The sequence below is a fragment of the Diceros bicornis genome, chromosome 34 (genome assembly GCF_020826845.1).
Source record: "Diceros bicornis minor isolate mBicDic1 chromosome 34, mDicBic1.mat.cur, whole genome shotgun sequence".
NCBI lineage: Eukaryota > Metazoa > Chordata > Mammalia > Perissodactyla > Rhinocerotidae > Diceros > Diceros bicornis.
Window position 1 is genome coordinate 31451421 of NC_080773.1, and position 22205 is coordinate 31473625.

At 58.4% G+C, this 22205-nt stretch overlaps 2 protein-coding genes across 4 annotated transcripts; one reads left to right on the plus strand and one right to left on the minus strand.

Annotated features, from left to right (window-relative positions):
• The first annotated feature begins 2346 nt into the window (after positions 1 to 2346).
• CNOT3 (CCR4-NOT transcription complex subunit 3) lies at positions 2347 to 18877 on the plus strand. 3 transcript variants are annotated; one of them, XM_058530169.1, is made up of 18 exons: positions 2347 to 2585; positions 7184 to 7261; positions 7377 to 7444; positions 7703 to 7777; positions 7926 to 8015; positions 8269 to 8397; positions 8502 to 8597; positions 9880 to 10102; positions 10197 to 10330; positions 10820 to 10876; positions 12323 to 12713; positions 12802 to 12925; positions 13768 to 13966; positions 15397 to 15496; positions 15589 to 15787; positions 16151 to 16283; positions 16964 to 17089; positions 18501 to 18877. In XM_058530169.1, exons 2-18 carry the CDS (start codon positions 7237 to 7239, stop codon positions 18597 to 18599), a joined length of 2268 nt encoding a protein of 755 aa, XP_058386152.1. In that variant the 5' UTR covers positions 2347 to 2585; positions 7184 to 7236; the 3' UTR covers positions 18600 to 18877. The 3 variants fall into 3 exon arrangements, with proteins under 3 accessions (XP_058386152.1, XP_058386151.1, XP_058386153.1); XM_058530168.1 differs by having other exon boundaries at positions 7187 to 7261; XM_058530170.1 differs by having other exon boundaries at positions 7187 to 7261; positions 9883 to 10102.
• Positions 18826 to 22066, minus strand: LENG1 (leukocyte receptor cluster member 1). Its single transcript, XM_058530225.1, has 4 exons — positions 21920 to 22066; positions 20781 to 20960; positions 19851 to 20113; positions 18826 to 19128 (listed from the first exon to the last, which is right to left on the minus strand). Exons 1-4 carry the CDS (start codon positions 22049 to 22051, stop codon positions 18909 to 18911), a joined length of 795 nt encoding a protein of 264 aa, XP_058386208.1. The 5' UTR covers positions 22052 to 22066; the 3' UTR covers positions 18826 to 18908.
• Between the last annotated feature and the right edge of the window lie 139 nt (positions 22067 to 22205).

Sequence of the window (22205 nt, forward strand, 5' to 3'; positions counted from 1 at the left end):
TATAAAGTGGAGGAAGATGGGCATGGATGTTAGCCCAGGGCCAGTCTTCCTCAGCTAAAAAAGAGGAGGATTGGCAGATGTTAGCACAGGGCTGATCTCCTCACCTAAAAAAAAAGTGACAGCCTTTGCTGATCTCTGCTTATGGGTCTGCGGGGAAGGGCCATCTGTCCACAATGCTTCAGAATCTCCATCTCCCCTGGCCAGAGTGAATCTAATGGGGGTATGGGGACCTCAGGAAAGAATCTGCAGCACCTGGCCCTGCAGTCCTGCACACTCTTAGAATAGAGATCCTCAAAGTTTAATATGCTTCAGAATTACCTGGAAGGCTTGTTAAAACGTATTGAAGGGCCCAGAGTTTCTGATTCAGTTGGTCTGTGGCAGGGCCTAGAAATGTGCATTTCTAACAAGTTCCCAGGTGATGTGTTTGCTGCCGATCCCGGGACCACACTTTGAGAGGCACTGCTCTAGAAAATTCTCTATATCAGATTAGCTACATCTTGGAATCATCTCAGGAGTGTGAACAATTACTGATGTCTGGTTCTCATCCCCGGAAGTTCTGATTTCGTTGGTCTAGGGTAAGGCCTGAGTATCTGAATGGTTTTTAAAGGCGTCCCCCCTCCGCCCCTGCCTGCCCCGTGATTCTAATGTACGGCCAAGTTTGAGAACCTTGCTGCTCAAAGTGCGAACTGTGGACCATCAGCACCTCCTGGGAACTTGTTAGAAGAGCAGAATCTGAGACCTCCTGAATGAGAATCTGCGTTTCAACAAATCTCCAAGTGATTCCTGAGAAGCCTGAGAGGCACTGCCCCATCCAGGGACCACACTTCGAATAGCAAGGCTCTAGATAATAACTCTCACGCTAATGAGCACAGGGGTCACCCAGGAAGCCTAGCTGCTAGACCCCTGGGCTTCATGCACTGTTCTGTGAGGAGCTGAGAACATGGCCTTTTTAGAAGCATTCTTCCCTCTCTCGCCACAGGCGATTCCGATGCCGTTCTCACTGTTATCTCCCTTGGAGTTATCTGACTTTCCTCCACCTAGAGGAGATGGGCAGATCTGGCTTCCCATCTTGGCTCTGTGACCCTGGGCAAATGCCTCGCGGTTCACGAAAGCACCAATGCCTAGCAAGCCTTAACCACAAGTCATTCCCGCATTCGTTGATTTATTCATTCAGCAAACGGTAACTGAGTGCTTCCTGGGGATGCAAAATCCGGAGAGGGAGATTCGAATGATTACGAAAATGATGGTAGACGTGCAAAAGTAAATCCGAAAGAACAGGGAGAGAGGGGTAATCTCATCTGTGCCTTCTGCAGCGTCCTCACAACATCGAGGAAACGGAGATGCAGAGGCAAGTTACTTTGGTCTCTCCCACGGTCACGGTAACCAGTCAGGCAAGACAGAAACTCCATGCCTCCGTGGCGCTTCCCAAGCAATTGGGCCGTGCGTGGTGCCAGTGACTTGGGGCATTGTCTCCTACTTCCTTCAGCAAATACTGAGTCAGAGATGTGCCACACACAGGCACTCGGAGAAAGACGATGCATGTGAGAAACAGACCGACCAGCCTGGCCTGGCCACAACACATGCGGAAGGATGCGCCCAAGTCCCAAGCCTGCCTCCTACGCCCCGTTTCACACGCTTTATGAGTGAGTACCGCCCACTCGCTACGCTATTGGACAACCTGGGATGAATGATAACAGGGCCAACGAAGGGAAAGGGGTGGACCCTCTTGCCCAGCGCCTCCCCGTTGGCCCAAGGGCTGTTTTGATTGGCAGATGACTTCAGTTCGGCCCCCGCTTTGAAGGCACCCGTCTGTCTCCCATTAGGTACGCGGCCTTTAACGCCCACTCTCCATGCCTTCCTCCGCTTTCCCCACCCACTTCCAGGACCAACCAATGGCTTCAAGGCAGAATATCCCCCCACAACCAATTAAAAACGGCTCTAAATTTGACGGACGACTTCCCGCCCCTAATCAGCCTAGCTCCTCCCCCAGGCCAATTGGTTTAGGAGAGGGGGGCGGGTGTATCCAATCAGCACGACACAGGCCTCTTGATTGACGTACCGGTCCTCGCGCTGGCGTGTTGTGCCCTGAGGCGGGAGGAGGAGGAGGAGCGGGGAAGAAAACCTGAGCCAATCCTAGCAGCCTGCGCGGGAGGCCAATCGAACGCCGCGCCTTGGAGCGATTGCCCAATCCGCGAGAGGGGGCCGGCCGCATCCCTGACCAGGGCCAATAGGGCGTATTAGAGGGGCAAGAGCGACGTGCCGCCGGAGCAATGATAGGCCTATATTCGGGGCTCGGGGGAGGGTCGGCGCCAGAGACGAGAAGAGCGGAGGGGAGGCCTCCTCCGCCGCCGCCATCTTGGACCGGGCCCGGTCAGCTTCCGCGGAGCCATCGGCAGACGCCGCGGCCTCCCTTGAGCCCCGACCCCGTCGTCAGAACAACCCCGGGCCCACTTCCCCCCACCCCACTTCCGCTTCGCGCCGCTATCGCGATAGCGCCCGGGCCCGGGGCGCGAGAAAAAGGCGGCGGGCGCTCGCCTCCCCCGCCTGTCGCGATAAGCTCCTCAGCGGCGGCGCCAGCTCCTGTGGTGAGAGCGTCAGGCTCGACTGGGCCGGACCCCTTCCCCTCCTCCTCGCGGCGCCGTCGACCGCCCTCCCCGCCGCCGCCCGCCCCGCGACACCGCCGCCTGTCGCGACATGGCCGCCCCCGCCCCCGTGCGGCGCCCCCGCCCCCGGCGCTCGAGGGCTCCTCGCGGGCGGCCCCTCCGGCCCCGCTCCCTCCTCCACGGCCTCGGCGGCGCCCGGGGTCCGCCCGCGACCCGGCCCCGCGTGGCGTCCGCGTCGGGCCCCGGGGGGTGTGAGGGCCGAGCCCCCTCCGCGTCGGTCTCGGCTGCTCGCTGGAAGGATGGAGGCGCCCTGGCCGCAGGTGCTGGCCCTCGGCGGCGGTCCCTTCTGCTGGGGGGCGGTCTCCGGGCGAGGCTGCCACCTTCACGTGGGCGTGGGGCTGCGAGCCCCCGGGACGGGGACCCTTGTGGGGGCGGGGCCCCCTTCCCAGGGCCACGTCTCTCCCGCCGCGATGCCATTCTCCTTTCTGGACATGGGTGGGGGACGCCCTCCCCCGGAACGGAGCTGCCAGCTCCGGCACTTGGAGCCTCCGCCAAAGTTTGCACCGCTCAGTCTGGATGCAGACTCTGCCTCTCCGTCTGGGCTCCTCTCTCCCACCTCGGGGTCCATATGGCGGGGCCGTGTGGCTCCCTGGGTCTCGGGGACCTGTGCTGTCTTGGTGACACCTCCACCTCCTAAGTGCCCGCCTTCTCCGTGTCGTTGGCGATCTCCTATTGTGGACAGTGCAAGTGCTGCTTCTGAGCAGTACCAGCCTCTCCGTTCAGGGGCTGTCACCTTCCCCAGGACGAACGCTCCCGCCCTTTTGGTTCGGGTTTTTTGACACCTTCCCCCACCGCCCTCCCTATATAGGCTGTCACTTCCCTGAGTCTCTGGTTTCTGTCCCTATTCACATCAGTCCCTCCGTTGGGGTGTAGTCTTTCCACCCCACTGGGTAGTTGTGTCAGGTCCCTCACTGTGGATGTGTAAGCTTTCAGCAGTAGGGAACCTTCTTGATGTGAGCGGTTGTAGAGCCGGGGCTCACACCTACCCACACCCACCCCGCTGGAACCCCCTAGGAGTATGAGGCTTCATAGACTTGAGGTTCCTGTACTGGGAGGTGTGGGCCTTTCAGGCTGGGGTTGTGCTTTTCATCTAGGGTGAGGAACCTGTGTCGGTGTTGCCATCCCCAGGCATAAGGTTCCTGCCTGCCTTGGTATTGGTCCCTCTTGGATCTGAGGTGTCGGCGCCCCTCTGTGTGTTCCTCTGTGAGACTAAGGACCCTCTCAGGTGTAGGAGCCCAGGGTTAATGCTTCTGCCTCCTCCTTGTGATGTCTTGCTGTATGGGACAAAGGCTCCTGCTCTCTCTTGAGGCCCTGGTTCCTTGCTCTGGGGGTGTAAGGGGCCTGAGACTTGAGGGAGAGACCCCGTTGTCATCACCTTCCTGAGGACTAAAGATCTCTCTGGTGTAACCTTACCAAGGTGGGGTTGCCAGTCCCCCACCCTTGCTATGGGGCCTCCCAGTGGGGAGATAACTACCTCTGCCCCAGGACCTAACACATCTACCTTCCAGAGTCTCAGATCCTCTGTGTGGCTGTGTCAGCAGCCTCCTGGGTTAAGGATCGCCTTCCAGCATCACTTCCCACTAGGCTGGAGCTCCTCACCCCATGGTGCAAGGCCTCTCTGTGTGGGCACAGGACAGCCCCCAGGATTAGGGACCGCTTGGTGTTAGTTCCCCAGGACTAAGCCTTCTGCTCCTCCTGCCCTACCCTTCATCAGGTCTCCTGACAGTGTCAGCTTCCCTGAGGTGAAGTTTTGGGGGCTCTTCTTTATTAGTCTTGGCTCCTCGTTTTAGGGTTGTTGGCTCCTGTGGGTCTGGCACACTGCTTACCCCATCCACCCCCTAGTTATGGGCTCCTTACTTGTGGGGATGTGCCTTCCTCTTGGACAAAGAATTTCTTTTTTTGGTTAAGTCTCCTGGGCCAGGGTTCTCAGATCCCTTAGTGCTGTTTGAGTCCCCGCACCGTGAGAACACAAGTTCTTCTGTGCCTGAGATGCCCCTCTATCTCAGCGTGGGCCTGCCATGGTACCTTCCCCTGGAGGATCTTGGATTTCCCCAGAGCGGTGGGGCTCTTCTTTGGTGGCATCTCCACCTCAAGACTCAAGCTCTAGTTTCCTTTCTCTCTGACCCTTGCTGAGGGACCTAAGGTACAGGCACCCCCTTGATGTGGGGTATTTCTTTGGAGGGAGGGGTATTGTCTCTTGGGCTAAGGCTCCTGCCCACTGTAGTACCCAGCCTCTAGGGGTGCAAATGCCCTGGGCCCGTGGTACTTGCCCTTCTCTGTGGAGGAGCTGCCTCCCTCAGATCAGGTGTGTGCTCTCCGGGTCTCAGCTGTTGCCCACTTGGAGGTTCTGTCTGAAACATCACTTCTGGGCCCTGGCACCTGGCTTCCCACGCCTTCAGGACTTGTTGCTGCCACAGTTCTGTTCCCCTCTGGGGGTGTCAACTCCTCCCCTGGACTGGGTGTTCTGCCCCTACAGTGTGGGGACTGGAGAGGGCACCCTCTCCCTAAGGAGTGTGGTGCGTTACTTAGGGTAGAAACCAAATGTCTTCTCCCTCTGGGCCGGAGCGCCTGCCCCTGCCCTGCTGTTGGGCTCCTGGGGCGGAGGCCAGGAGTCCAAGCTCTTGTTTAACATTCCTGTTCCCCCGGCAGTGAGAGGCTTTTCTGTGTTGGGGTGCTGGAGCTCAGGCCCACTCTTGGTCACGATCGCTGCACACCTCTGTATTGGGGTCTAGCCTCACATGAGCTCCCAGATCAAAGGTGCCTGCCCCTTCCCAGTGTACTGAGTCTCCTCTGTGTAACTACCTCCTGGGTCTCTTGTCTGGCTGCTTCGCCTTCCTGGAGCTGGGATGTTCCTCAGGATTAGGTCTGGATTGGGCCCCACCTTGGCATGTCGGCTGCTCCTGGGCCGAGGGTGCTACCGTTTTCCTCTTGGCCCTTTACAGAGATTACACTCGTACCTCAAGTCTAAGGTGCCACACCCACTACCACCCACCAGAAGGGGTCCCTAAGGAGGGCGCCAGTACGACCTCCCTGAGGTTGAGGGACCTGCCCCGTCCTCTGGGGGCCTCTGGTTCTAAAGCGTGCCCTCTGATCCACTGTCCCACATGGTAGCTACTAGCCACGTGTGATTTAAATTTTAACTAATTAAAATGGAAATGAAAGGTTCAGTTCTTCCATTGCACTGGCCACATTTCGAGTGTTCAGTGGCACAGACTGCGCAGATACAGAACATTTCCATCATTGCAGAAAGTTCTGTTGGACAGGATTGTCCTTGAGATGTTCCCTTCCTATGGTGGGGACCCTCTTGGTATGACTTTCCTCTGAGTTGAAGCTCTTAGTCCCTGGTGTAGGGCGTTTCTTTGCAGTTAAGGGCTGCTCTGGAGTGCCCCTGCCCTGGGTCTGTAGAGTGGGAACACCCCCCCCCCCAGGGAGCTGTGCTTTTCAGTACAGGCCCCTCTCTGGGGGGGCGACCTCTGCTGGCAGCTCAGGAGTCCTCTTGGCATAACCCTCCCTCCCCCCCGTCTCCCCATCTCCCTTGGTCTTGGTGTCCGGCCCTAAGATGTGGCTTCCCCTGGGCTAAAGCTCCTGGTGACCCCCCTTAGACCTCAGTCCCCTCTGGGTTGCATGTAACTTCCTTTAGAGTGAAGATGCCTCTGTCTAAGTATTGGGCGCTTGCCCTGACGGTTTATGTTTCCCCGAGTCTAAGTTACCAATCCATTTGATATGGAATTCCTTTGTGTGTGCAGATAGCACTCTCACAGAGGAGTCCCTCTCCCCCTCTTGTCTCAGTACGAGTTCTCTCTTCTCCCGGCCCTCTTTGGGTAATGCCTTTTGCCCCCAAATCTCTAACCCTTCCTGGTATCAGACTTTTTGGGTTAGGAGTGTTGTCCCCTTTGGTTTAAGGATTCTGCTCTGAATAAACTTTGTAGAAGTCAGAGGCCCTCTTCTGCTTGGATCTAGCCTGCCTTACAGGTGGGTTTAGCTCTTCACAGTCACAGGCGTCTCCCCTCCGTCCCCTACAGCTCATGCACATGCAGCGTCAGGCCCTTCTCCGTGAGGAGCAACTGCTCTGTCTCCTGACTTGTCTGGCAGGGTAACCTGCCCCCGTGTTAGGATTCTGGTCACATCTGTAGGAAGTGTGGTCTCCAGGTCTATTCCCTTCATCCCTAGCAGTCAGCTGTGTGCTGCATGAGTTTCTCTTGTTCTAAAGAATTCTTTTGAGTGTTCTCTGGGAAGAAGGTGCTTCATGCTCTAGGAATTTTCCACTTCGTGGGTCAGAGGCACACAAAGAGTATATCTATTTCCTTGTTTCAACAAACTTCCAGAGTCCTCCTATGAGCCAGACCCTGTGCTGGGCATTCGAGGCAGCACAGGGAGAACGGGGCCTGGTCCGTGTCATCGGATAGTAAATGCGTCTTCCCTTTACCGTCCCACACATCCCACTGTTCCCGACCTCCTTCATGTCTCTGGGTTTGGACCAGCCAGGGAATAAATGTGTATTCCTTCCTGATCTCTCCCAGCAGCGTCTGTCTCCAAGAGAGTATGAAGAGAGTGCGTCTGTAGGGCAGGGAAGATGGCGGACAAGCGCAAACTCCAAGGTACTGTGTTGACTGCCCACTGCTGTGTGGCCACATGCTCACTCTCCCTAGAACTCCTTTTTGGATGCCTGCTGCATTGGCAGGATGTTAACAGCCTTCCTTCCTTTCTGGCCAGGTGAGATTGATCGCTGCCTCAAGAAGGTGTCCGAGGGCGTGGAGCAGTTTGAAGATATTTGGCAGAAGGTACTAGGGCTGGGGCCCTAAAAATCTGGGTCTCCAGGGAGGAGAGCATAGGAAGAAGTTCAGGATTTCTGGGTGTCTACCAGGGAGACGGGCTGCGTGTCCAGATGCTAAGGACCTAAGAGAAGCAGCTTTGAGATGGAGTTTGGGGGTGTCCCCAGTGTCCCCAGCCCACAGAGAAAGAGCCTGGAGCTTTACCACTGGAGTGGGCCCGGGGGCAGCCAGTGCCACACTGATGCCTGGATTCTCTCCATCCCCCAGCTCCACAATGCAGCCAACGCGAACCAGAAAGAAAAGTATGAGGCTGACCTAAAGAAGGAGATTAAGAAGCTTCAAGTGAGGGGCTGGGGGCCTGGACTCCTGTGTCCTGAGGGCGGAGGGAACGGGAAAAGTGGACTGCTGGGTCCCAGGGAGAGGAGGGGTCTAGGGGCCTCAGTGCCCGGGTCCTGAGGCAGTCCGACTGTCTTGCTTTTCCCAACTGCAGCGGCTGAGGGACCAGATCAAGACATGGGTAGCGTCCAATGAGATCAAGGACAAGAGGCAGCTCATAGACAACCGCAAGCTCATTGAGACGGTAGGAGCCCAGAGCCTGGTACCTGAGAGGTGGGAGGTAGCCAGATTCCTGGGTCCCTGGAGGGCAGAGGTGGAGCAGCCAGACTCCAGAAGTCCCTGAAAAGAGTAAAACGTCTGCACCTAGGGAAAGGGGAGAGGAGATGGGCTGGGAGCCCAAGAGCTGGGCTCCCGAGGCTCAGGTCTGAGTGTCTGCTGGCCCTTAGTCAGCTCCTCTCCCCACTTCGGGAGCCCCCTGCCAACTGCGCTCTCCACAGCAAATGGAACGGTTCAAAGTTGTGGAGCGAGAGACCAAGACCAAAGCCTACAGCAAGGAGGGCCTGGGCCTGGCACAGAAGGTGGACCCTGCCCAGAAGGAGAAGGAGGAGGTCGGCCAGTGGCTCACGGTGAGTTGGGGTAGAGAAGAGGAGGTGACCTCAGGGCCCTGACCCCCAGGTGTTGGAGGAGATTTTGGCTGACCATCTGCCTTTCCCCTCCCTCTGTCCCCCAGAATACCATCGACACCCTAAACATGCAGGTGGACCAGTTTGAGAGTGAAGTGGAGTCACTGTCAGTGCAGACACGCAAGAAGAAGGGCGACAAGGATGTGAGTGGGGGGACCCGGTGCCCAGAGGACAGAGTTGGGCTGGCAAGCAGGAGAGGCTAGCTCTTCTGGCCTATGGGAGTCAGGGTCTGGGCTCCTGAGGCAGACGGGGCCGGCAGCTGGGACTAGGGGTCAAGAAGCAGGATCACAGGGGCTCAGCAGCTGACTGGGGGTGGTGCGGGCAGCAGGTGAGGCAGTCTCGGGTCTAGCCTGGGTGTCTGAGTACAGTGGGGCCCTCAAGAAGAGGAGCAGTTTGGGGGAGGGTGCTGAGTTCTACATGGGTTGCAGAGTAAGTGTGAGACCTGAGAGACACCCAGGGCTGGGAGGTCCAGCAGCTGAAGCTGTGGCTTCACAGGACCTAGAGGGCCCCAGGTCCTAAGGAGGGGACAGTAGGTATGGACAAAGCAGGACATGGAGGATTGGTTCATTCAGCCTGAAGAAGAATAGTCTGGGACAAAGCCAAGTGCTAGGGGCCCAGATTCCAAAATTCCAGGAGTGTAGAGTGTGAGTTCACAGGGATGCAAACCGTGTCTACGTGTTGGCACAGGAAATACAGGGAACAGGGAGCTGGGGGGAGGGGGTAGCCTGGGAAGTGGGAGGTGTGCCAGAGTTGGGTGTCTTGAGACTCTGAGGGGTTTGGAAACCAGGGGCTTGGAGGAGAAATAGAATAGCTCCTTGCAGAGAGCAGGGATTTGGAACTGGGGTTAGGATGTCAAATCCGAAAAGGAATTGGGGCCTTGGCAGGTACTGTGAGCCTAGGTGCTAGGCTTCTGAATCTGGGCTCCCTTGGGGGTATCTGCATGGGGCGCATGGTGATGACAAAGATTCTCATGGTCATCAGCAGCGAGCTCTCCCCAAATGGGGATCGCCATTATTACTATTGGAGCAAGATGGGGAGGGGGCTGTTTCCATATCCCAGAGGGTGGTCAGAGCTGGTGAGTGGGCTTAGCAGAGAGGTGGGGACTTACAGCTGAGAGATTTGCGCGGGCAGATGAGGTGCAGGTAATGCCAAGTTGTAGGGGAGGCACAGGGATCTCGGGGTCCTCTAAGGTCTCCAGGGACGTCTGAGGAGGCAGCTGTGGGATCCCTGAGGGGTCGGCAGCCTAAGATTGGGTTCCCACAGGGGTCAGAGGGTGGGCAGACTCCACACTGCCCCACGCCGGGAGGGGCCGGAGTGGAGCCTCTGGGCCTCCACAGGGGTCAGGGACTGAGGACAGGTTCTGTGGGGGCAGGAGGGGCAAGGCAGACGCCTTGCAGCCCCTGAGCCTGGCCCTGGGCTCGCCAGCAGAAGCAGGACCGGATCGAGGGCCTGAAGCGGCACATCGAGAAGCACCGCTACCACGTGCGCATGCTGGAGACCATCCTGCGCATGCTGGACAACGACTCCATCCTCGTCGACGCCATCCGCAAGATCAAGGACGACGTCGAGTACTACGTCGACTCGTCCCAGGACCCCGACTTCGAGGAGAACGAGTTCCTCTACGACGACCTGGACCTCGAGGACATTCGTGAGGCCCCGGGTTGACCTGTGAGCGCAGGGTGGTGAGAGCCAGGTGGGGAGGCGTCCAAGCCAGCTCAGCACGCCCTCCCCTGCCCCCACAGCACAGGCGCTGGTCGCCACCTCCCCCCCCAGCCACAGTCACATGGAGGATGAGATCTTCAACCAGTCCAGCAGCACGCCCACCTCGACCACCTCTAGCTCTCCCATCCCGCCCAGCCCGGCCAACTGCACCACGGTGAGGCCTGGGGGTCTGAGTCCCTGAGGAGCACAGAGCGGCCAAGGGCCAAGGCGTCGGGAGGCTGGGTCTCAGAAACACTGGCTGGAGTAATCAAGGCAGTGGGGATCTGGGTGTCAAGGGTCTGGGCCTTAAGGGCTGTAGAGAGCTGATAGGATGGACTCAGCCTCATGTGAGTCCTGGGTGTGGAGGTGGGAGGCTGGTGCATGGGGTGCCCAGGCAGCTGGATGTGTTGGCCAGGGATCAAAGGTTGGATTCCCTAAGGAGAGCAGCTTCCTGGTTCCTTAAGAGGCTGGCAGGTGGTGCTTGCTCCCAGAAGACAGTCCTTTGGGAGTCAGGATTTCAGTAGATTCCCTAGCGAGATAAGGCCATAGGTACTGGGGCCAGAAGGTCAGTCAGCTGGGTCCAGGTCCCTGGGAAGTTCAGAGATTGGCACCTGTTGGGGCCTTAGAGGTCTCAGGGGTTTCTGACTAGCCTCTCCCACCTCAGGAAAATTCTGAAGATGACAAGAAGAGGGGACGCTCGACAGATAGTGAAGTCAGCCAGGTGGGTCTAATGGCATCTGACATTGACGAGCACATCACTTATTCCTTGGTTGGTTCTCAAAGGCTTATTAAGGCCTGAGTACGGCCACAGTGCTGGGCTTCAGGGACACAGGTGGGTCAGAAGGTAGTGCTGCCCTGAGGGAGGCCTGTGGCATTAATCAGGGCAGGTGCGGATGGGCAGGCAAAGTGACTGACTGGTGCTGTGGTTGAAGGGGTGGCACGGGGTGACCACCTGGCCTGGTCAGGAGATGCTGCTCTGGAAGGGCATCGGCCCTGGGCCTTAGGGGAAGACTTGAGTTTGCTTAGCAGGGAAAGGTGGACGTCACAGGGTGAGGTAGCAGCAGGTAACACAGGCGAGTCATAACTTGGAAGTGTGGAGAGGTGAGCCTGGCCAGGTCTGCGGGGCTGACCACGAGTGCAGGACCATGGATTGTTGGTGAGGGGCCCTGACCTCGCTGACCAGCTCTGAAAGGGCCCACCAAGCCTGAGAAATGATAGACTTCTCAGAAATCAAGCAGGTTTCTTTCCTTCAGGACTTCTCAAGGCCTTGGTTGCACTTATGATGTACATTGCAAGCATCCAAGAGGGGAAGCACTTCCCAGAATTTCTTTTTTGCCCTAGTGAACCCTGTGAGTTCTGGTACCACCCCCAGGACAGGAGCACACTTTAGGAAACGCTGCTGCACGACAAGGATGTCGTCAGGCAGGAGCTTGCTGGACCCAAAGCCCCTCCATGGGCTGTCGGGAGGGTCAGGCCCATGGAGGACCCTGAGGCAGGCGGTGATGAGGCTGGTGTGGGACCTGGGCAAGCGGGTGTGCCTGGAAGGAGTCGGTGGAGAGTCGCACTTGGTGCCTGGCGAGCATGAGGTGCCTGTGGGGCGTCAGGACGAGTCCAGGAGGCAGTGAGGACTTGTCTGTCAACAGCCTGACCACAGGGGTTGCCGTGGGCATGTTACTGGTTCTGCTGTCTGGAGTGTTGGTCGTTAACGGCCCACGACTTGCTTTTGTGACCCTTGAAGTGACGTTCAGAATTACTGTCTGATTCTCAGCTGTTTTTCCTTCTTTTGGGCTTTCAGCTGCTTTCAGTTAATCTCGTACTGAGGACACTTAGGTGTTTCCCCAGGGCTCTCTGTCGCCAGACACATGGGTTTTTCTTACACCCAAGTTGTGTGTCAGATCCCTGTGGGACATTGTGGGGAGGTGTCCGGGCAGGATGTGGAAAGCTGGGTGCAGGCTAAACCTGCATGAGTGTTTTAAGTATGCGGGTGGTGATTCCAGCCATGAGGGTGAGTGAGGTCACCCAGGTCCCCAGGAGGCGAAGGGGCAGCTGGGGGCAGGGAGGCCAGCAATGACAATGGAACCCGTCTCGGGGAAGCAGGGGTATGTGGGAGGCTTGGCAGACTTGCCGGCCCCCTGGGGTCTGACCCTCTTCTCTCTCCCACCCACAGTCTCCAGCCAAAAACGGCTCCAAGCCTGTCCACAGCAACCAGCACCCTCAGTCCCCAGCTGTGCCACCCAGCTACTCCTCTGGCCCCCCGCCTGCCACCTCAGCCCTGAGCACCACCCCTGGCAACAATGGGGCCCCCGCCCCGGCAGCGCCCCCAAGTGCCCTGGGCTCCAAGGCCAGCCCAGCTCCCAGCCACAACTCGGGCACCCCCGCCCCCTATGCCCAGGCGGTAGCCCCGCCAGCCCCCAGTGGGCCCAGCACCGCCCAGCCCCGGCCCCCCAGTGTCCAGCCTGGTGGGGGAGGCGGAGGCAGCGGTGGAGGCAGCGGAGGAGGCAGCAGCAGTAGTAGCAGCAGTGGAGGTGGAGGCACGGGCAAGCAGAATGGCACCACCAGTAAGCGGGGAGGCTGCCAGGGGCGGGGAGTGGGGGCTCCTGGGGTAGCTGCTGATGACCCCTTTTCATTCCCTCTTGCTTCCCCCAGGTTACAGCTCGGTAGTGGCAGACAGCCCGGCAGAAGTGGCTCTCAGCAGCAGTGGGGGCAACAACGCGAGCAGCCAGGCTCTGGGCCCCCCATCTGGCCCTCACAACCCACCTCCCAGCACCTCGTGAGTGTCCTGCCTTCAGCAGGGTTGGGGACAAGCAGCCTTTTGGCACAAGGTTCCCTGCCCTTGTCAGTTGTGTCTTCCCTATGAGCTGTGTACCCACCTCTTTCCAGCTGGGACACTGTGTACATCTGTCCTCCAGCTTTGCCTTTGGAATGTTCTAAAACATTCCTCATCTAATTGGGATTGTTCTCAGAGCCCCACACTCCCTTGGTGAACTGCTAGAAGGCGCTCTGACTTCTCCTTTCCTGGAGGAGCTCTGGTTTTGCCCATCGCCCCTTACTGTTACCTGCCCCAGGGCCCACCTGACTCCATCGGAGGGCTCAGTGAAAGATTCCACAGTCTCCTTCCTCCCCCCAGCTGCCCCTACAAATATTAGATCAAACCACTCCACTGGGTCCCCGTTTCCTGGAAGAATGCCCCAAGACTGTTTAACCTCCTGTGTGGGACGGAGGGAAGACCAGCCCAGGGGGACATCTGTCCAGGGCATCTTGTTTTGTGCTTGGAACATTCGCTTGCCATACCCTCCTCTTCCATGGACTATTCCAGAAGGCCTGCCTGTTTCCTAGTGAACATTCAGCCGTGTGGCCTCTGTTGGAGCATCCTGAGAATCCTCATTCCCAGCTCCCCAGCTCCTCTTTACTGATGGGAGATGACCCCATGGGCTGGTTCTGCCTTTGCCCTAAGAGCCCCTGCCCTCCCGTCTGTCCCTCAGCCTGCCCCTTGCAGGTCCCGTCTTTGTGTGTTGTCCCTGTTCTGATTCCTTCCCCTGATGGCCCAGGCCTTCCTGTCTATCCCACCCTCGGTGATTTCCCTCTAGCCCTACTCCCTTGTCCTCTCCCAAGGAAGGAACCTAGTGCGGCAGCCCCGACAGGCGCTGGGGGCGTGGCCCCAGGCTCAGGGAACAATGCTGGGGGACCCAGCCTCCTGGTGCCACTACCTGTGAACCCTCCCAGCTCCCCAACGCCCAGCTTCGGCGAGGCCAAGGCAGCCGGTGCCCTGCTCAACGGACCTCCGCAGTTCAGCACTGCCCCGGAGATCAAGGTGGGCCCTGCACATCCCCAGCGGGCCCCGAGTCTCTCTGTGCCCTGGCTCTGCCATCTTCGCTCCAGACATTTGCTGTCCCCTCCCTCCAGGTCTCTACCTGCCACCTCCAGCCCCTGCTCTCTGCTGCTCTGGCTCTCTCTCCCTGTGGTGCACTTGCTCCTCCTCCGAGTCTTCCCCTACCACCTGCACCCTCACCTTGTCTCTGGGCTTCTCCTCCACCCCGCCCCTCCCACCCCCCGCCCTGTCTGTCCTACAGGTTCTCTCCATTGCTCTGGGTGTCCACCATCATCCTCCAGCCCTCAGTCTCCATCCCCTTGTCTTAAGACACACTTCTCTCTATTTACACGCCCACCGTCCAACTTACCATCCTCCTTTTCCCTTGAAGAAACCATTTAAGCTGAGAAAACACTGTTGACGTCTGCTCTGAGCCATATTTGAGTGGGGTAGATGCACCCAGTTCCTGCCTTCTCTGTACAGGGAGCAGAGCGTGACCGTACAGGGCGTGTCTGGTCAGGGCAGGGGCAGAGGGTGCTGTGGACCCACACAGGCACATCTGACTTAAACCTGGAGGGAGCGCCCAGCAAGCCCTCTTGGGGGGGTGATATCTAAGCTGGGACCCGGACCAGGGTGGGTGTGGTCCCAGTGGCAGGAAAGGCTATCAGAGGAAGCAGTGGTTCTCCCACGCAGGAGTTCTAGGAGGGGCTGATGTCGGAGTGGTAGTTGGAAGGCTAGGCGCGGGGTTCAGCAGAGAAAGGAGGGGGGTGTCCACTCTGCAGGACAGGGTGCAGGCTGCCTGCAAGGCCGTGATGGCAGCGTGTCGCTGGAGAGGGCGTTGGGGTCCTGATCACCAGGGTCTGGAATGGCAGCAGCAGGACGTCAGGGAGACTTCCTGGGCCGGTGTGTTTTCACCTGGGTTCTGCAGGGTGCGAGTGCCTGCCTGCGCAGATCCAAGGCTTCAGTGCCTTGGGTGCCTCCCTTCATCTGGAAAACGGACTTGATCACTCTTACACCTCCAGATGGGGTGGCTGCGATGTCTGCCTCCTTAGTGATGTCACATGGTGCAGCTGGCAGTGAGTGGGTGTTCTCCAGGTGTGTCAGAGAGGTGTGTCCACTGGGTCTCCTGTGACAGAAATGGCACACCACACGTCTTTCCTCTGTAGTGTGTCACTGTAGCTAGTATGTACCTTCAGCATCACCACACAGTATCACACAGTAGGGCCCACACCTACTAGGTGCTCCTCTTCGGTCAGTAGTTCCCTCGTGTCCTGTTTTTGTCCCCACTGTTGGGGGTGCCTGTGAAACGTTCTTTTATACTAATGGCCTTTGCTGAGCTGACCTTCCCGCTAGAGCAGGCTAGTGCCCAGGCCTGAGTACTGTACCAGCTCTCTGCCCCAGGGCCTGAGGCCAGGCACTTCTTCCCTCCCCAGGCCCCTGAGCCTCTGAGCTCTCTGAAGTCCATGGCAGAGCGGGCAGCCATCAGCTCTGGCATCGAGGACCCCGTGCCGACGCTGCACCTGACTGAGCGAGGTGAGGGTCCGGGCATGGTGGAGGCGACCCGGTGAGGAGGGGCTGGCCCCGCACCAGCCTCACCTGAGGGCCTGGCCCTGCCCTCCCCACAGACATCATCCTGAGCAGCACGTCGGCTCCCCCAGCCTCAGCCCAGCCGCCCCTACAGCTGTCAGAGGTGAACATCCCGCTGTCGCTGGGTGTGTGTCCACTGGGGCCTGTGCCCCTCACCAAGGAGCAGCTTTACCAGCAGGCCATGGAAGAGGCCGCCTGGCACCACATGCCCCACCCCTCAGACTCCGAGCGTATCCGGTGAGGGGTCATGGGGGTGAGGGTGGGGGCTGGGACCCCTGAGTCTGAGGGAGGAACCTGTGGTGGGGATCTGGCTCCCTGGTCCTGAGACACTAGGTGAAGCTTGCTGGCCCTCATAAAATGCTGGGCACCTGACTTGGGGCTTTCCACAGAGGCGGGGACTGAGGAGTTCAGTGTTGGGGTGTTAGGTGCCTGAGAAGCTCCCACTGATCGGTGTGAGGTGGGGAAGCAGGGAGGCCAGGTTCCGCCTGCCTTGGTAACAGAGGCTGTGGGCAGATGAGGGGGTGGGTTTCTGCCCCCCCCCCCCTTCGACGCAGAGCAGGGGTTGGCAGGCACTGGAATTAACCCTCCTGTGCCCCACAGGCAGTACCTCCCCAGGAACCCCTGCCCGACGCCCCCCTACCACCACCAGATGCCACCCCCACACTCGGACACCGTGGAGTTCTACCAGCGCCTGTCGACTGAGACGCTCTTCTTCATCTTCTACTATCTGGAGGTACAGCAGGGCCCCCGGGGCAGCCTCGGGCCCCCCGGCTTCGCCGCCACTGCCGCCGTCCCCCCTCGGGCTGGAGGGGCGAGGTGGGTGCCCCACTGCGGCCACTGGGACCGCACCCCCTCCCTATCCCCAAGTCCCGGGCCCCCCCCAAACTGGCCCCTGTCCCCGCTTCCAGCACAGAGGTTCAGGGCTAGGTTGGTCCACTGCAGCTGCTGGGGAGCCCCAGCCCCACTTCACCCTCTGGCATGGCCCACGGTGCCTGTCCCCAGTTCAGTCTCGGCTGTCCCTGCACACTGCTCACTGGCACATCCTTGGGCCTCCCTGGAGACCACTAGGGAACTGTCCAACCTCTGCCTGACCCCAGTGAGTTGTGGAGAACCTTCACCCTCATCCCGCCGTGGGAAACTTTCTAAATTGCCTCCTCTCTCAGTTCTCATCACACATTAGTTTCTCTTCCTTCTCAAAGCTTCTCTGAAAGCAATTTCCACCTCCTGTCTCATTTTCCTTCTCCTGGCCAGCATTGGTATGTCCTGTGCCCCAGCCCATCTCCAACTGGATTGTCCAGTCCAACCTCGGTCTGTGGCGGGGCTTGGGGGCAGCCCTGTTGCCCTGCCCTGTCCCCCTCACCCTCTCCCAGTTTGGGGGCCTCCTGATCCCCCGCTCCACCCTTCCTCCCCCAGGGCACTAAGGCGCAGTACCTGGCAGCCAAGGCCCTAAAGAAGCAGTCGTGGCGATTCCACACCAAGTACATGATGTGGTTCCAGAGGCACGAGGAGCCCAAGACCATCACCGATGAGTTCGAGCAGGTGAGGGCCCCTCCCTGTGCCCCGCCCACTCTGGTCCCGCTGGTGGAGTCAGGGTAGAGTCCTCGCTGCACACGCAGGCTCGCACCCCTGCTGGCCTCTCCTGCCTCCCCCCTTCACCACCAGCCTTCAGCCAGCTCGGTTCCTTAGGCCATTTGTTCACCTGAGCCACTTGAGTCACATTCATTCTTCACTTGGCCAATTCCTAGTCCCCCCGTAGGTCCTAGCCTAAACGTCCCTTCCTCAGAGGAGCCTTCCCAGCCACGCAGCCTGTGCCTCCGCCGTGCGCCTCTCCTCTGGCGCAGTGGTGTTTGTGGTGTCTCCCACCCAAGGCCACGGCTGCACTGCACAGGGACCTTGTCAGTCTCCTTCCCCTGGTCCCCAGCACCAGCAGAGCAGGGGCTCAGCAAATACAAATGGGGAAGCTATTTGTTTTAATGACCTTCTTGTGTTCTGATAATTGATTGGAACCTCCCACTTCTCTCAAACACTCTGGAGCCAGACTACCTGGGTTTGAACCTAACTCTAGCTGGGTGACCTTGGGCAAATCACTTGAACCTCTGTCTGCTTTTCCTCATGTGTAAAAACAGGGTGACAGGACCCACCTTATGTAGTTGTTATGAGGATTAAATGAGTTAATAACATGTAAGTACTTAATGGTGCCTGCTACGTAGTAAGTGTCATGGGCGTATTTTGTTTCAAATTACTTTTAGTTGGTGTGTTCTGTTCCACAGTGGTTTTTCCACCAAATATTCGCCTGATGCCAAGTACTGAACAAGGTCCTTGTCCTCAGAGCTCAGTCCCCTCCCCTCAGTTCTTTGAAGCATTTCAGACATTCATTCAGAACCCAGCCCCCTTCCCCGTGTCCTCTGACGCTAACCGCAGACTTCCTGCCCGTCCTGCTTTGGTCCAGAGTAATCATCCGAGTTAGTTTATTTCACGGCATCAGTCAGTCCTTCAGAGAGTCCCACACCATCACTGTCACCAATAAAACGTCTGTCCCAGCAGCGCGCCTGGATGTAGACTCCGAGCCTGTTCCATTCTCTAGGACGGGGTAATGGCCTCAAGGGTTTTGTGAAGACTAAATGCTAGGATATACATCACGTACTCTGCACCTGATCAGTGCTCAAAAGCCACAGCCATCATGAGAAGCAATAGAAGGCTTTGCAAATGTGCCGGGGCTGAGGCCCAGCTCTGGCACGCGACCTCGGGCGTGACCTCTCTGCGCCTCCCTCCGTTTCCTCTAAAGCAGGCGTGATAACGTTTCCTACCTGAGAAGAGCATGCATGCAGGGCAGTTGGCCTGGTGTCTGGCACATCCGTGGCCCTAAGAACTGTCCCCTCTGTCTGTCGGTCCGGCCCAGACCCCCGACCACCTCCTCGTCCACTCACTGACCGCCTTCTCCCCCGGCCAGGGCACCTACATCTACTTTGACTACGAGAAGTGGGGCCAGCGGAAGAAGGAAGGCTTCACCTTTGAGTACCGCTACCTGGAGGACCGGGACCTCCAGTGACACCGGCCCCTCCCTCCACCCTCCCCTCCCCCCGCATGCTGATCCCCCTGCCCAGGTGAAGGCCCTGCCCTGGAAGACTTGGGGGAGGCCCCAGGCCATGGGGCAGCCTCCTCCCCCAGGAAGCAGGGAGGGGGCTGGGAGGTTTTGTCTTCCTCCCAGCCCCGCCCTGGGGGCCCGGGGGCGAGGGCTGCCCCCTCCTCCCCTCCCCAGTGAGGGACATTTTTTGGTAAACCTATTTTCATTTTGGAAAATATTTATGAATAAATAGTTTTATATGACGGCTGGCAGCAGCGGCCTCTCCTGTACCCCTCAGGAGTCAATGAGCCAGGCGGGGTCCTGCCGGCGGGGGCGCCGGGCCAGCTGGGGGTTGAACTGGGAGTTGTACCGCCTCCGCCGATCGTCCGCCTCTTCTGGCTGATCCTCCTGGGGCACCTTGCCATGGACTCGGGCCAGCAGGGCCTCTGCACGAGCCCTCTCAGCCACTTCTCGCCGGAGACGTTCAGCTCGAAGCTGGTCCAGGGACGGGGGTCTGGGAGAAAAGGAGTCCAGTCAGAAAGCTAGTACCCCTAGGAGGGCCCACCCTCCCCAGCCTCTTGAAGAGGGCGCTATAACTGGAGCCCCTGCCCGAGGCCAGGGAGCTGGCCTTACCCCCCAGGGGCAAGGACCCGGGCCTCCCCTCACGTGGGCCTCTGTCCTCCCCAGGCTTTATAGTCAGGTGCCCCTCAGGCCGCTGTAGATCAGCTGTGTGACCTGAGCACACCCTGGCCCTCGGGGGCCTCCGCTTCCCCTTCGGGAGAAGAAAGGAGACTGGTCAGTCTATACCCTTTGCTCATGGGGGCTGGCGTCCTGGGGCACAGACCCACTTTTACCTAGCCCCGTGGTTCTCAAACTCTTTGGCCTCTTAAAAATGGACCCCAAGAGCTTTTGTTTCAGTGAATTTATCTACTAATACTAAGAAAACTTGAAGACACAAGCGTGTGTTCCCCAGCCATCAGAGCAGTGGCATCTTCTCACATCACAGAGCCTCTGGAAACCTCCACTGTACACTTGAGAATGAGAGTGAAAAAGTTATGTGGCGGTGTTATGAAAATAGATTTGACTGCAGACCCCCTGAGGGGTGTCAGGCCCCCCCAGGTCGCTGGAGCCCACATCGAGAACCACTTCTCTACCCAGCCAGCTCCTGACTGAGTGTCCTCCTGTCGCAGCCAGAGCTTCTGTGGTGCCCACACAGGCCATGGCAGGCTTCCTTACTCTCTGGGCCGATGCTTCTCAGACCCCTCCTTCTTTTCCTTTTTGTTGCAACCACCATTGTCACCACTGTGCCGTCTCTTCCCCAGATGCTTCTGCATCTCCCACAGAGGGTCCAGGCGGTTTTTGATCTTCTCATCTGGTCCAGGGCCAGGTGGGGGGTTCCCTCGCCTCGGGGGGAGCTGGTACCAAGGGGGCTGTGTCTGGGCTTCCGCTGCACTCTGGCCCAGGTATGTCAGGATGCCCAGAGCTTTCTCTTGCTTCTCCTGAGGGGACGAGAAAATATGGAAGAGAGAATGTCAAGTGTGTCTCCCCTTGGGGAGCCTTGGATGTGACCACAGGGACCCCCAAGGCGGGGGAGGCAGAACCAGTCATTCAGCCAATAGTTGAGGGCCTATCATGAGCCAACTCTGCCAGGTGCTGGGGACACAACAGACCGACACAGGTGGGCTCCTGCCCTGGGAGGACAACGGCAGGTTCAGTAACAAAAAGCATGGGAAGGAGAGGATGGGGTGGAACTGCTTTAGGGTTCAAAGGTGGCACCTTCAGAGAGATAACTTGAAGAAAAACCTAAAAGAAGCAAGTAAGGCAAAGGAGGGACTGAGGCAGGCGGCAGGCAATCAGAGTCTGGTGAGAAATTCCTGAGAGTGGGTGTCAGGATCTGGTTTACACTTTGCAAAGCTCCTTAACACTTTCCAAATCTCTCTAGGGTCCTGACATAAGGTTGGAGATCTGAGGGATCTGTACCTAGCAGCCCCAGAGCTGGGGGCTCCAGCACCCGCTTCCAAGTCTCCGCAGGCCTGGATGGCAATAACTGACACATTCACTTACCCACACCATCTCCCTGTACTCCTGTCGGTCACATAGTGGGGCAGAGTGCCCTTCCCCCAGCTCTATCCCTGACTGCTGTGATGCAGGGTGAGGCCAGCTTACTTTCTCCTGTCGCTTTTCTTCCTCGTACTCTTTATTGCCTCCAGTCACCCCTTTCCCTTCCTCCAGCAGCTCCCGAAACAGGTCCACAGGGCCAGAACTTGGGGCTCCCCGCTTTGCTGCTTCCAGCTCAGGTAGCAATTTCTGATGCCTGGCTTTCTTCCGCAGGAATTCTGTGCGGGCCTGGGGGAAAAGAAAGTTACAGGCAGAACATTCAGAATCTAGATGTAATTCAAGGAACTGAGTCTGGTGCCGACCACAGAAAATCGCAGCCCATAGTGCTGGGGACTACAAGAAAGGGAGCAGAGGCACTAGGAGCCCGGAAGAGGCACCCGTCCCAGGGTGGGGAGTGAGGCAACGCCTTTCAAACAGTAAGCCAGAGGGGTTCTTAATCTCGGGTGACACAATAAAAACAACTATGAAGGCAGCCAAAACGTGTATTAGGACAGGCGCTCTGAATTCCAGGCAGGGCCCCAAGTCGCTACCCCCCAGCTTATTTGCAGTTTCTACTCATAAATGTGAATTTTAAAAGCCAAGGCCACTTCCCAGCTAGTGCTGAGGATCAGATTAGCTAAAGGACTGAAAGGTGGGTGTAAACCAGAGGTTAGGAGCTATAAAGAGAGCCTCTGGTGTTTGTGTATGGGGCCAGTGCAGGGAAAGGGCTCGCCCACGGAGCGGAATCGGCTTGTCCCACTGTCACTTCGCTGTGGCTTCCTCGGAAGCCATCTCACTTCTCTGAAGGTAGGTGACAGCGTCCCTCTAAGAACGAACGGCGCTTGAGAGATTTCGCAAGTAAGCGCTCTGCACTGTGCGAGCATACAGCAGGCACTCAATAAACAGGTTGTGTAGGCAAACTAAAAAGTGGTCCGAGGTTCCTTGAACTGCCCAGGGGTTCATTTATTCATAAGCTCCTACTCTATGCCAGGCACCGCTTTGGCCTGGCGAAGCACGCGAATAGGGGAAATCAACACGAGGGCGAGGGCGAAGGGGTCCCCGCGCAGACCCGAACGCACTTCCACCCGCGCCAGGTCCCTAAACCCGCACGGGACGCACTGCGCCTGCGCTGCCCTCACTTCCGGTCCCCCCCCCAGGCGCCTGCGCGGTCGGCCCAGGAGCCCTGCCCGGCCGCACTCGGACCTTACCTCCTGCTGAGCGAGTAGCACCCTCCGCTCACGCTCTTTCTCCTCCTCTCGGGCTTGGGCCTCGTCACGCCGCACGCGGGCGACATTGTCCTTGTTCCGGACGTGCCAGCTCTTCTTGGGCAAGATATTCATGGCGCCGTAGCCGTCCACAGACTGGCAGGCCCGCCTCCTAAGCACTTCCGATTGGCGAGAGGATGCCCCTCCCTGTTGTTTCCGTCTCGGACACGGATTGGCCCTGGGCTAATTGACACGCCCCCTCAGGGTCTGTAGCGAGAGCTGATTGGCT